At 47.3% G+C, this 14250-nt stretch overlaps 1 protein-coding gene across 1 annotated transcript; it reads right to left on the minus strand.

Annotated features, from left to right (window-relative positions):
- Positions 1 to 506: 506 nt before the first annotated feature.
- LOC140905496 (zona pellucida sperm-binding protein 4-like) lies at positions 507 to 13990 on the minus strand. Its single transcript, XM_073328944.1, has 12 exons — positions 13783 to 13990; positions 10981 to 11099; positions 9586 to 9685; positions 9127 to 9282; positions 5563 to 5750; positions 5039 to 5136; positions 4100 to 4227; positions 3289 to 3478; positions 3059 to 3206; positions 2397 to 2475; positions 1630 to 1743; positions 507 to 655 (listed from the first exon to the last, which is right to left on the minus strand). Exons 1-12 carry the CDS (start codon positions 13988 to 13990, stop codon positions 507 to 509), a joined length of 1677 nt encoding a protein of 558 aa, XP_073185045.1.
- Between the last annotated feature and the right edge of the window lie 260 nt (positions 13991 to 14250).

Consider the following 14250-nt stretch of genomic DNA (forward strand, 5'->3'; position numbering starts at 1 on the left):
TGTTGGTCCTCTCAGTTGGAGTGTATAAAGCTCACTATTTACTGAGCAACCAAGGAGTCTGACAGCAACTTAGACTAAGTCAAACATGTCTAATTGGTGGGCAGGAGGGGGTGGGAAGACAAAATCTTCAGTGTAAGGACAAGGGACAAGATGAAAACTGAGTATGAGACTTCTTGTTCCAGCTTGTGACAGACACTATGTCAAGCTCTTTGTACAGTTCCATTCCAGCTGCCACAGAGGCAGACATGTTTATTTTGCTCTATATCCCTGCAGATGTTTGAAAGGCCCCTGAGCATGCAGGTATGCTAGGGAGTGCTGACAGTGTAGCATGCTGCACCCTAAATATACCCATGTTGTGTGCACTAATACAGAGGCCACAATTCAGTGGAAAGACCAGCACTTCTGCTGTAAGGGACACTGGTAACTTCACACAGGGCCAAACATGAAGGACCCTCTTTCTCCCCCCAGTAAGAACTAGATCCAAGTCACAGGTCCTTCATATACTTTTATTCAGAGGTTATATTCTTTTGTTTTAGAGTTTGTCTTTGCCAATACTTTACTCCAACAAAAACCAGAGCAATAGCACCAGCTCCTACTGCAACCATCATCATTTGCTCCCATTCCTGGGACAGGAGATCTCTAGTCCATTGGGAGCCTGTGAGAAGGAATGTATGGTCAAGCAACAGTTCAGGCAAAGGTGATCTATGAATAATCCACCACTTAATGGTGACTAGGTTCCTACTCTATTTCCATTGCTGGAAGTGCATGGGTACAGTGTTGCAGTTAGTTTAATCTGTACTTCTAACTTCCAGATTCTAGTGGCTATAAGATGTTAATGCTAGGTAAGTTATAAGACAGAAGGGGGCTAACTTAACATTGTAGAGATCAGTTTGCAAGCGCCTTAGCTATTGCACTGCTCTCAACTCCCGCAAAGCTGTTTTAATAGACATTGTCCCAGTTTGCTAGTCCCACCCAAGGAGGGGTGGATGTGGACCCTCAGATTTAAGGTCACCAGTTCCTTCCCTAGGGCACAAAGGGAGGGGATCCCTAGCAACTGCAGGCTTCTGAAGCTCCTCCCTACTGTGCATCCAGAGTCCCATTTCTCCTGGGCTGGAAGTGATTTAGTTGGGGTTGGTCCTGCTTTGAGCAGGTGGTTGGTCTAGATGACCTGAGGTCTCTTCCAGCCCTAATCTAGGATTCTATGAAATTGCAGGCAGTCTGAGAGTTAGCAGAAAGGGATGGAAAGCTATGTTACTCAGGAGGCCAACACTCCACTGGTGAACCCCAAACCCTATCCTGGTTGTTCTATGAAGACATCATAGTTTGTCATATTGACACTCAGGCTTTTGTTCTACTCTAGGAGTCAACCAGTTCTAAACCAAGTAGAATCCAGGTCCTAGTTTTCCCCTACAGCACTTGTCTTCCAAGCTAGATGAGCAGGTTTATTTAAAAGCCTGCAGTAAGAATGGGAGGTCCAGTAATTATGTCCCCAAAGAAAAGGGGGACCACCATTTTAGTGGTACAATCCTCCACTCATCCCCAAAGTCATACCCCAATTCTAGGGGAGTGTTGCACTACAGTAGAACCATTGAATATGCTGGGACAACCAGCACCACCTCCATTTACTACCTTTCTGTTCAAGGGTCTGATCCACTTCAGTGTTCTGGAAGTCCACAGGTCCTTCTGTGGTCACCAAGTACCTTGGAGCATTTTCTGAGGCCTGCTTCTCAGGTGCTCTTCTTGCTGTTTGGAGACAAGGAGACATTAGTACCAGAGTGTGGTGGTTTTCATCCTTATTAGGAAGGCCCTGTACACCCCCATCCTACTCTAGGTCTCAGGCCTTGCCTCCCCCATCCTGTTCCTCACCTATGCAGGTTTTCCTATGTAGTCCATGTCTAGGGCATGGCTTCCAGTGTTTGTTCAGACCATTACTCAGTCATCCTCAAAACCCATCACTGCAACACCAAAAAATGAGCCTCCAAATATTCCTCATTGTCAAGTAGCTCTTGTGTATTGTTTTAGTATCTCTGGGGTAGAGAGCCTTTTAGAGTGCCATGCCAAAACTGATATTAAGTGAGCTGTCAGATTTAGCCTTAACCTCTCCTGAAGCTCCTCACTTTGGAGGGAGATCAGTTATACTCCTGAGAGTACCCATAGATACCCCATCCTTCCAGGTGACCTTGGCATCTCTCCTTGGACCCAGTACAATCAGTCTTTCCTACTCCCTAGGGAAAGTTAAAGCCATGTTGCTCAACTAAGAGTTATTTCCAGCCCACAGAAAGTATGACCTTGGGAAATAAGGGCACAAGACCTTTGAAGCCCTCTATCCTCAAAAAGATGTTTGTGCAAGCATTGTGCCTCTGGCCCCATCCTGAAGTTAGGTATATAGCTCTTACCTCTTGTCATGGTGCAGAGAGTTTTGCAGGATTCCATTGCAGATGGGACACATGCTGAAGCACTGCAGTGAAAGTAGACCTGTAAGGGAAGATGCAAGAGGTAGACTGAAGAAAACCTCTGAACTTTTAGCTAGTAACCATAAAATTATGGTTTTGCAAAGTATTATTTCATCAAGTAAGCAGCCAAGTCTCCCCAATCTCCCCTGGGAGACCCAGAACTGACTGAAGGGGTGGGGAAGTAAAGACTGTTAAGTGTTTAACATTAGAGGGGTTGGAACAGCAAGGTATCTGGATCCAAATAGTTCAGTGTAAGGAGTGAAGGAGACTGGCTGCTAAAAAAAAAGAGTCCTAGCTTGTTGCTAATTAGGACATCTGGATAGGTGGAAGCCACCAAAGCCACTTGGAATTTCTGTTCAGAGCTTGGTAGACCTTGCAGTGCTGGAAAGGAGGTGCAGGACCCAAGACTAATGCTGCAAGACCAGTCAGGCTCCTTCCTAAATCATAATTCTGTAGTGTTTTCAGTGTGTGGGGGGGGGTTGTGCCATTAATAGATTAAACATGATTCTACCAAGTTTTAACTCAGTATGGGGATCTTTCCAAGCATGACCAACAAGCCTGACACAGGATCTGAAACAAGGCATTTTGAACTACATAAGACTTACTGGTCCACTAAGTGCCTTCTGGGAGGCAAGATCCACAAAGGTAAAGGTGTTGATGATGAAGCGCTGGTAGTGTGATGGGAATTGCAGCCCTGAAGCAGCTCCCACAGGGATGAGCTTTGTTTGGTAGTTGTCACCTGTGTATGGACACCTGAGAAAGGCAAGCTGCAGTGAGACAGGAGCCCACTAGTAGCCTTCCACAGCCCCATACATTTCCTGAACCAGTCACTTACCCATCCACTAGAATGGGCCACTGTGGCTGCTGCATGGGATTAGTGCTTGGGGTGGCCCAGCATTGGTGCAGAACCAAAGCTAGGTTTGGGTCTGTTCTTTGCAGGATTCGGACCTCCATGTAGACTGGATCCCGCAGAAGTTTAATCACAGGATAGTCACTGTTGACATAGTATCTACTATACTGTTGGTCTGTAGGATGAGAGTTACAGTCTTAAGCAAGAGTGAGATCAGGACATAATGGAGAACTGTCTCTTTAGGGTCCACTGTGGTAAGTCTTGGTTCTATAAACACTTGGATATGGGGAGCTTTGCACAGGAATTCCCATTGCAGATCAGACCAGTGCTCAAACTAATTCAGAATCCTGTCTGACAGCAACTAATACTATTCCATAGCTATCCACAACTGAGGCATCTATTTTCCCCATAAGGAAAAGACTCCAGTAAACTGAGGAAGAGGGGACATTTTACAGTCAGGAAAGAGAAAGTGCCTGCTATTGCAGGTTCTTCTGTGAGCTGCAATGACTTGGACATCAGTTGATCACAAAACCATGCTAGTTCTTTGGATCTTCAGACCCTGGGAAAACTGCTAGTAACATCTCCCTGTTCTATGTACTTAATGTTGCCACTTCAGGGCTCTAAGACTTAAGTAGCAGCTCCCTGTAGGAACCACCAATCTGCTAGGACATTGCCAACAACCAGATTGGAGGTGGGGGATGGAAAAACAAGTTCTCAATGGGAGTTCTCCAGAAAGAGTACCCAGGCATGGTGGGCTCCAAGCATTTTAGCCTCTGCTAAGGTAGATGTCACTTACCTGTGGCAATCCTCAGCTCCAGAGTGAGGGGGCCATACTGAGTGACTGGTGGAGGTGGTGGCAAGGTGAAGACCTGCACATTGAGTGGAAGGAAGTCCCCAGTGGAGTAGCTGCAGCTGACATGTAGCCTGGTGTGCACAGGAAGAGTCAAATGAGTGTTCTATTCCCCTTAGCAGCCAGCTAGGGCCATGCTGTGCAGTGCATCTCCCTGTCCCATGAGGGAACCACCTGACCACCATCAACTAGTCATGTAGAGAAAGAGATTCACAAGCAATTTCAGGAGTCTCTTCCACGGTAGAAGAGTTACAGCTACAAGGGAGATCAAATGCATCAGGAGATATGGGGAGGCTTTCAAGTACTAGTCCCTCCTCCTGTGCCATAGTTTTAGTCATCCTGTCAGGTGAGACAAGCTACTTGGTCATCCCAAGCCCATCCCAGCAGCCAGTCAGCTGCATACACTAGGGTGTTGGTCCTGTTCCTCCCAACTCCCCATATTCCCCACCCCAGAGTCTGCCTCAGGCCAACTCTATACACAAAGGTTTGATGTAACTCCAGGCATTAATTTAGACTAGTACAGTTATACTGGAATTCCCCCCATAGACATTTATTCCTGTCCAAAAGTGGCTTCTGTTAAGCTTGTTACTTGGGAAGGATTTAAGTTGACTTGTAAAGACTGTCCATATAGGGTTCCCCCAAACCCTGTATTCAGGGGATTGGTAGTAGCCCTCTGCAGAGGAATGCAGATGGCAGTGTTGTGGCTAGGAAGTCCCTTCTTAAACATGCAGGCAGATCCACTCCACCTGCAGATTTCTGCCCTTCAGAACAATATTAGCAGAGTCTTGTCAGGTTAACAGTGCTCCTGACCACCACCAGAAGGTCAGAGGAATCTAGAACATCCTTCCCATACAGGCCTCCCCAGAGCTTAACACACACAAGTACCTGAAGGTGCTGTCCCGGGTGATAGACCCTGTGCTCCAGCTTCTCACATCCCTGTCTGCCACAAGCTGATTCTCATACACACCCTGGTCTCCAGCTCCCTGTACAGAAAAGGGATTAGCATTAATCATTGCAAGGACTCCAGAAGGGTATGGTCCCAAATTGGAAGAACTTGGCATTCTTGAGTATCCAGCTCTGCCTTTTGGCTCTTGCCTAAAGCAAGAGAGATGCAGAGTTAGTGGTGAGTGGCCTGAGCCACTGAGCCAGAAATAAGGGGTGATTTGCTCCCCTGGATGTTCATTTAAGAGGGAAAGCAGAGGCATTCCCTTAGTGGCTACTTCTCATTCACCCAGACACTCCTTCCTAGGTGTCCACCTCTTCAACCTGAATTTCTAATAGCCATGAAATTTATTGAAGAAACAAACTAGTTTATCCCACTCAGACCCTGACAAGCAGCAGCAAAGACCACCCCCCAGCAGAGAAGAGAAGTCATGGAAGGCCATCTCCCTTTCCTGCTGCCCTCTTACCTGGAAAGTAGTTCCACAAGCAGAGAGTGGGAATCTGTACAGAACAAAGGCATTACTCTTGGCCACAGGGATACAGCTACTGCCATGCCCACTGACCAGATGCACAGAGTCCAGGATCAGTGGTGGCAAAGTCACATCTCTAGAGACTGCTATGGAGAACTGGCCATCAGTTGTACACTGTGCTGTCACTGAAAGACAAGCAGCAGAAAGACTTGGTTAGACTCTATACAGAGAATGCTGCCATCTTGTCCCTCAGCAAGCCTCTCTTCAAACAGATTTGCTCCCTGTAGTACCCAGCAGAGCCAACCTTAGCTTTCCCAAGTCAGATGTGGCCCAAAAACAGAGGGAGAGTCTTTGCTCTTTAAATACTGATCCCTTTCAGTTGGGAAAGGATGCAAACTAGTCATCCAACAATGGCCTCTTTCTGCAGTAGGTGTTGGAGAATAAGTATGATGGTCCTTCAGAGCAGCAATTGTGTTTATAGTTATACACCTCCCCATCTTAACTGAGGCCTGTGGAAGATATGCACCAAACTCACTCACCTTGGATTTTTTGTATTCTTGTCATCTTGCTAATCATGTGACACCTACAGGCATGCCTAATGCACAGTGGTGTGATGGTGGCAGGTTTACTTTGGGAGGAGGGGAACAGTTTTGCAGACCCACCCAAAGTTACCAAGGCCAGCTCCAATGCTATCATTTCCAGCCCTTCCCAAGGTTTTATTAGTGATGAGATTTAATTCTGCCTCCTTCCCATGAGGGGATGGAACCAGCCAGGAGTTTTAGACAAGTCTCACTAGGTTTAGGATCTGACATTTACAAGCCTGACCCTGGCTGTGTAGAGATAGTTTAAGGCAGCAAACTATCAAGGAATGCCTGCTAGGAGTTTGGCCACTCAGCCAGGCCCTCCAAAGTTAATTGGGAAAGTTCACCAGCAGCAACAGTTATGAAAGTCAGCAACGCATGGATTATGGTCTGAGACTTTAGGTGTGGAGGAAGGACAGCTCTGTGCCCTTTGATGGTGTTTGCTTGCACGAGACCTAGCATTTCATCCAGATTTGTGCTGGAAATGGCCCAACTTGATGATCACTTTAGATAAGCTATTACCAGCAGAAGAGTGTGGTGGGAGGAGGTATTGTTTCATGGTCTCTGTGTATATATAATGTCTTCTGCAGTTTCCACAGTATGCATCCGATGAAGTGAGCTGTAGCTCATGAAAGCTCATGCTCAAATAAATTGAGCAGTCTAAGGTGCCACAAGTACTCCTTTTCTTTTTGCGAATACAGACTAACACGGCTGTTACTCTGAAACGTGTCTTGCCCTGGTTCATGTACCATTCTGGGGCCCTGGTCTGAGACTGGCCCCTGGATATGCCCACTGCTGCTGCACCCTAGAAGGAAATAAGCACCTAGGGAATTTTTACTTTTGGAAAAAACCTCAGGCACCAAGTGTCATTAGGTGCCCAAAGGGCTCAGTGGACATTGTCAATTGCAGTGGGGGACTTCAGTGCCTATGTTGTTCCACCCTTAGTGTTTCAATTCTTGAACACAAGCCATCAGACCACATCTGGGTGTTTGAGACAGCTATCCCAATTTAGCATGGGATACAATTCTACATGGGAAGTTAATCCCCTTCTCCAGTTTAATGGAGAATCAAAAGTTGGGCAAGGAATTGGTTAAAGGGGAAGCTACAACAAGTTATGCTGAAAGGTGAACTGCCAAGCCAGAGGCTAGTTAGTAGTGGAGTTCCTCAAAGACTGGTTTTGGATCAGTCTTAAGACGTCTAATAGTAACCTTGGCACAAGAAACGGGAGTGTACTAATAAAATTTGTAGATGACAAAGTTGGGAAGTATTGCCCATGTGGAGGAGGACTGGAATATCCTACAAGAAGATTTGGACAAACTCAAACTGGAGAAATAGGATGAAATTTAATAGTCCCTAACTTCTGCTTTTCATTAACAAGAATTTTTGCTATAAGCTATGGACTTATCACTTGGACGTGACAAAGGTGAAGACCCCCAGGTGTATTAGTCAGCCTGTTCTTGACCATGAGCTGCCAATGTGACATGGTTGTGAAAAAAGCTAATGCAATCCTAGGATGCATCAGGTAAGTATTTCTAGTAGAGAGAGGGAAGTTATTGCCATTATACAAGGCACTAGTGAGGCCCTCATCTGGAATACTGTGGCAGTTATGGTCTCCCATGTTTAAGTCTAACTGGTCATCCTAGAAACCCTTCTCTGTACCTGTTCCAGAGGAATGGAAAACCTGCCTTGAGAGGAGACTTGTTAGGCTAAATAAGCAAATTCCTTAAAACAAAGGCTGAGGGGAGATGAATGTATTTATAGAGAGCAATCGGAGTATAACAGGGAGAGACAGTTGAGTTACACAAGTTAAGGCCAGGTGTTGCCAACACCGTGTGTATAAACTGTCTATCAACCAGTTTAGATGGTATTAGGCAAAGGTTTCTAACTTTCAGAAGAGGGACGATTTGGAACAGCCTTCCAAAGGGAGTAGTGCAGGGGGAACCCAACCCTAACTGCCTGCAAGACTGAGCTTGATAGAAATTTATCAAAGGGAATGGTATGATGCCTACCTACAATGGCCTAAAAATTTGCCAGTAGCGCTTGCAGATGTTCCACCTCCAACAGCTGGAGGTGGAACACTAGATGGAAGGGCATGTGTGACCCACAATGGGTCATGTGGGTTGCATACGATACCACCTCTATGGCAATGAGGATGTCACACGGGCTGCAGCTCTGTGCAGATTGGGCTGCAAGCAGTTCATGGGTCACAGGTTTAGTGGATCTACCCACATGTGCTTGATCTAACTCAGCGGTTCTCAAACTGTGAATCACAACCCCCATTTTAATAGGTCACCAGGGCTAGTGTTAAGCTTTCTGGGGCCCAGGGGTGAAGCCTGAGCCCTACCACCCAGGGCAGGAAGCAGCTAGGTGGCAGGGCTTAGGTTATAGGCCCCCTGCTAGGAGCTGAAGCCCTTGGGCTTTGGCCTTTGCCCCCATGCCCAGGTTGATGGGCTCAGGCTTCTGTTCCCCTCCTGGGGTCTTGTAGTAATTTTCATTGTCAAAAAGGGGGTTGCAGTACATGAAGTTTGAAAACCCCCTAGTCTAACTGATTGCCATGTGGTGTCAGGAAGGAATTTTCCCTGCATCAGCTTGGCAGAGGTCCTAAGGGTTTTTAAACTGTCTGCAGCACAGAGCATGAGCACTTGCTGGTTTAAATTAATGTAAATGATGGATTCTGGGGAACCTGAAGTCTTTAAATTAAGATTTGAAGACTTCAGCAACTCAGCCAGAGGTTATGGATCTATTACAGAGTGGGGTGGGCAGGTTTGTGCCCTGTGATGTACAGGAAGTCAGACTAGATGATCATGATGGTCCCTTCTGGCCCTAAACTTTAGGAGATGGTGCTAGCCAAATTCCAGTGGAACAGCCTCATGGTAGCTCCAGCTCTGAAGGTAGCATTCCCAACTACACTAGACACCTGGTTAAGATGCTCAGATTCCACTTGGTCACTCCAAGATACACCTTTCGGATTCCAACCCACCTGTGTTGCCATAGTAACAAGGAGCAACAGGGTCACCAAGGCTATAGCAGCAGCCTTTCCCTTCACATTCTTCCTGAGACACAGGTGGTGTAGCACAAGGCAGCCTGTCTGGGTGCAGAACAGCTGTGCACACACTAGTACTTGGAGCATCTAGAGCTGGAGAGAGGAGAAATGTTAGTTCAAGTCAAATGAACCCTGCTCCACTTGGAGCCATATAGCAGAGTGCCTGTCTCCTCTAGGCACTGTGGCAGCCCATGTTCACTATGCATCAGTCTGGCCTCCCATGTATTCTAGGCTTTTGAGGCACCACAGCCACCTGAGTCTCTAAAGAGCACCCAACACCAAGTGATGTGGCAAACCAGCACACTAAGGTACATAGTGTTTCTTCCCCCTGCCACCCCACCCCAGAACAGCAGCCAGTACAGTTTCAGGCTGGGACATTGGAACCTAAAATTGTACCTGGCAGGTGGATTGGGCATCTCAGTTCTTCTTCATGGAAAGATACTTCCCCAGTGTCATCTATTCCTTTAATCCGGATAGTCATGAGGAAATAACCATTCTGCAGAAAGAGCGGGTGGAAACCAAACCAAGGTGATTAGAGCTTCTCCACCCACTCTTCCTTTCTTAGGAACAGGAGGAGATTCCCCCCCCACTCCATCACAAGTTAACCAACCATACTCCTTCAATGGGTGGACTAATGGGGACCACACCAAAGCCCATTCTGAGCAGAGTGGCTTTCAGACCCAGGATTTTGAGGACCATGAACATGTTATGGAGAGTGCTTAGCCATCCAGAAGCATCTTCCATTTCTCAGTGACATACCAGGTCAAGTTTGTGAACTCTGGCTCCTAAAGCTGCCTCAGGTGGCATTATACCCTCAGCTGAGGTGAGACAATTAGTTTGATGGTCTAAACATTTCACCTGGAGATGGACCCCAAGTCTGTGTTCAAGTCCAGAATCTTGAGTACTTTGAGCTGTTGGTTAGCTGTGATTGATAGTCATAGTATTAGGTCTTTCCACCCCCACATTTCCCCCCAACCCCCGCCCAAGAACCCAAATTGGGGAGCACACAAACTTTCAACTCAGCTGCTCCAAGTTGTGGTATACAACCTTGTAATTCTTTAAAAAAGTGCAGGAGTAGCTTACATGTTGGGTCCAGTTCTCATCTGGCTTCTGTCATGGAGACTCCATTATGGAGTATATCTAATTTTTGTAGATGGGAAAGGACAAGCAGGCTCTGTGTTAATTCAGAGTCACTGCTCCCTCCCATAGACTTCAGGTGCAAGTAAAGTCTCATTTATACTGTGGAATTTAAGTCAAGAGTGATGGTTGACATTAGCCAACATGCAAACACTTCAGAAACAGGGCATTTGTTTGTATTTTGAAACACTCCTTAATAGGAAGGAGTCTCATCCAACTGAAGAAATTTTTTTAGCTTATTAAAAAAAGTGTTACCACCAGCGCTTACAAGTGAGGAGTAAAATTCTAGTTATAATGACTTCACACTTGTTTCCTCATTGACTGCAACGGTCTCTAGAGAGTGGACAATAGCAAGGTACAGGACACCTTAAATGGGAGAAGGAAGCTTGCTAAGTCTTGGAGAAGCTTAACTTGAAGACACTAGCAGTCTGGATTGAGAGAAAGCTCCCTCCTTTTCTAGTAGGAAAGGTTTTCCTTTGGTTTTAAGCCGCCATTTGGGATTGTTGGATTGCAGCCACATTCCTCCTCCCCATCCCACAACCCTTCCTCCTCCCCCCACACAACTAAATACTGTTCCTAATAGCCAGAAAACAGGATATCCAGGTAACAGTTGTGCATCCCTTTGCTATTCCTTGCAGACAGAAGTGGCCCTACCTTCTTGATGAAGAAACACCCAGTGTAGGGAGCAGTGACAATCATTGAACCATCCTGTTTCTGAGAGATGAGGACACCACACGTAGAGTTGGACAGAGGATGAGGCAGTCCTTCCAAATCTAGGAAGGAAGGCTAGAGTCAGCAGACAATAGAGAATCCTGTGGGACAAACATATCCCAACAGCTGAGCTACCCACAACTGCTCAGTGATGAAATAGGAAGGGTCCAACATGTATGGATCAATCTATCCAATTATTGAATGATATGGAAGAGAAAAAGTTGTATACTGCCCCTCAGAGGTTTGTTTCAGTAAGTAGCCCTACAGCAGTGGTTCTCAAAGTTTTGTACTGGTGACCCCTTTCATGTAGCAAGCCTCTGAGTGCAACCCCCCCTTATAAATTAAAAGCCACTTTATATATTTAACACCATTATAAATGCTGGAGGCAAAGCAGAGTTTGGGGTGGAGGCTGACTGCTCACAACCACCCCATGTAATAACCTCACAACCCCCTGAGGGGGTCCCAACCCCCAGTTTGAGAACCCCTGACCTACAGAGAGCAAATTCTTCAATACTAACCCTAAGTAAAGAAAGGGTTCAGTGCCCTTATGCATTCCAGCCCATGCAAGCTCATAAGCTATATGTAAGGGGACTGTTGCCCCCTTACTAACATTCTGTGGGGGTGTTTTGGTTGGCTAGCTCCCAGTACTAAAAGGGGAAGGGTTGATGGGAAGTCAGGACCCTGAGACTGATAGTCCCCAGGAACAATAGGGAGAGGCCAGTGCTCCAGGTCAGCCTGAATGACAAGGTGGGCAGACTACTCAGGGAGTCAGGAGGCAAGGGGAGGGGAGGTTCCATCCCCTGTGTGAGCTGGAATTGCCTGGGTCAGACAGAATGGGGACAAGCTAAGGAGAAAGCAGTGGCCCCAGCTAAGCTGGGGAGCAGAGCTGTGCCAGAGCCAGAGGGGCCAGAAAAGCAGCCCAGAGAGAGAGCAGACCCTGTCCTGGGAGCAGAGCGGCAGCCCCAAAGCCAGGGGCACAGCCCAGAGAGAGCAGACTTGCCCTGGGAGCAGAGCTGCAGCAACCAGAGCCAGAGGGGGCCAAAGAAACAGCCCAGGGAGCTGGAGGCAGAGCAGCAGCAGTGCAGAGACCAAGTGGTGCAGCTGGGGCTGGAGCAGTCTGGAGCTGGGTGCGGTGAGCAGCTGGGGAGAGCAAGGGGGACCCTGGGCAGCAGGCTCAGCACAGGGAGATGCCTCCACCAAGAGGCTCTGCAGGCCAGGCTTGGATCGTAACCCCGACAAGGCAGGGGCAACACTGGGAAGAAGGGTCCTACCACTTCGAGCCTGAGAGCGTGTGGTCACCACCAAAGCAAGTGTCCAACCCACAGCATCCCTGCAGCACAGCCAGGGCCTGGGACTTACAAGGAACAGACTGAACTGCCCTGACATTCCAGAGACACTGTTTGTGATGATCCCTGCCACAGAGCGGGGTGATGTGTTTCCGTTAACCTTTCCCATTTCCCCTTATTCTTTTTAAAATTAATTGTTGATTAAATAACTTGCATTTGCTTTAACTTGTATGTAATAGTCAGAGAAGTGCCCAGTGCAGAGAGAGTAGCCTGGAGTGGGGACACCCTAGCCCCTGTCCTAGGTGACCACAGCAGGGTTGGGGGTCAAGCCCCCCAGGAATCCTAGGCCCAGCCTTGTTGGGGTTACGAGGACTCTGCCAGACAGGAGAGTGGAAGGGGAGTCCTCAAGGGCAGGGAGGCCACTGGGTAAAGGAAGTGGGAGCGAGGACTCAGATCCTTTCGCTAGCCCACCTCACCAGGGTAGTGCAGAAGCCAGGAAAGTTCCCCACAAGAGTGGGACTATTCCCCCGCTTACATATAGAATAGCTATAGCTGCAGTTCTAGTCCAAGAATACCAGACTCCACCCACTTGTGATCAAACAGGAAATCTTTGGAGAGAGCCAGGGCTTAGTGATTAAGCACAGAGCAAGAATCTGGAGGAGCTTCTTAATGCTCATGCCAGGTTGGCTACACCCCTCCCCTGCAACTGTTACCTTAGGCAAGTCACTTTGCTTCTCAGCTCTTCAATGCATACATCTCTAATATGGTGCTAATACCCTTTGAAATAGGGCAGTACAGTTCAGGTTTGTAGAAACAGTTAGCATAGAAGCACCACAGGACTTGACATGGTGGGCAGCTTGGCTTATGCTCTTTTAGGAGCAAGAGCCTCAAATGTATTAAAAAACAAGGAGTCTGGCAGCACCTTAAAAACTAAGATTTGGGCATAAGCTTTCATGGGTAAAAAGCCACTTCTTCAGATGCAATAGTATTAAGTCACCAGGACACACCTACAAGGTGTGTGTGGGGGGAATAGAGTACAACCCCTCAAAGGCAACAGCAATAGGACAAAATACTCCACAGCCTTGCACCTGTGCATCATGGGCTTGAATGCTCCTTGCAGCAGGTCTCCAATGGAGTAACAGGGAAGTCAGGGCAGCAAGTGTAAAATGCTAGCTACCCTTTTGAGTTTATGGGCCAGAGCCTCAGCTGGTCTAAGACAGATCATTTGAGTTTAGCAGAATTATACCACTTTACATCAGTGGAGGAGCTGGCCTGCTTTTCCACACCCACCTTGCACACATACAAACACTTCTACACAGGGCAGATGCCTTGGGGAACCCAGTGGACTGCACTAAAGGGAGGAAGTAAGAGTAAAGCTCCCTCAACTTTACACTTTTATTCACCCAGCTTTATCTTCTAGCCAGATAAGAGGCTGTCTCATTCCATGTAATTCACTTACCCAGAGCACTCAGAAGGGAAATCATCTCAGGATGGTTTTCAGGAAGGGTTAACTGCAAGCTCTTCCAGCCACAATCTAGTAGGCTATGGTCCCATAGTAATACTGCATCTTTAAAGACATTTGGAGCCCCCCAGGCTAAAGAAAGGCAGCTACAAAATATCCAAACTAGACTACCCCAAGAAGTCCCTTGCTGCTTTATTACTCCCATCCTGCTGTCTATCTAGTAGCTCCTAAGGCACCCTCTCCCTGGGGAGCACTCTTATACCCTTAACTGAGCTGCAATTGGGCAGAACAAAGATGCATTTCTGACTCCAGGTGAGACTGCTATGCACCCCTGAGGAGGGCAGCCCAAAATCAATTCACACCTTGCACTCCCTCTCCTGTTTAAATTTTGACAGCACCTGCTCCACATTTAGCCCCTTTTATTTGTTCTGAAGTGACTTTTTGAAATACAGCTATATTTGCTGA

The sequence above is a fragment of the Lepidochelys kempii genome, chromosome 1 (genome assembly GCF_965140265.1).
Source record: "Lepidochelys kempii isolate rLepKem1 chromosome 1, rLepKem1.hap2, whole genome shotgun sequence".
Lineage (NCBI taxonomy): Eukaryota > Metazoa > Chordata > Testudines > Cheloniidae > Lepidochelys > Lepidochelys kempii.

Coding starts and splice junctions, on each gene's coding strand:
- LOC140905496 (XM_073328944.1), bottom strand. CDS start 13,990: ATGGGAGTAATAAAGCAGCAAGGGACTTCTTGGGGTAGTCTAGTTTGG. Junction 3,207..3,288: donor TGGCCCATTCTAGTGGATGG/GTAAGTGACTGG, acceptor TGCCTTTCTCAG/GTGTCCATACACAGGTGACA. Junction 1,744..2,396: donor TCTCTGCACCATGACAAGAG/GTAAGAGCTATA, acceptor GTCTCCAAACAG/CAAGAAGAGCACCTGAGAAG.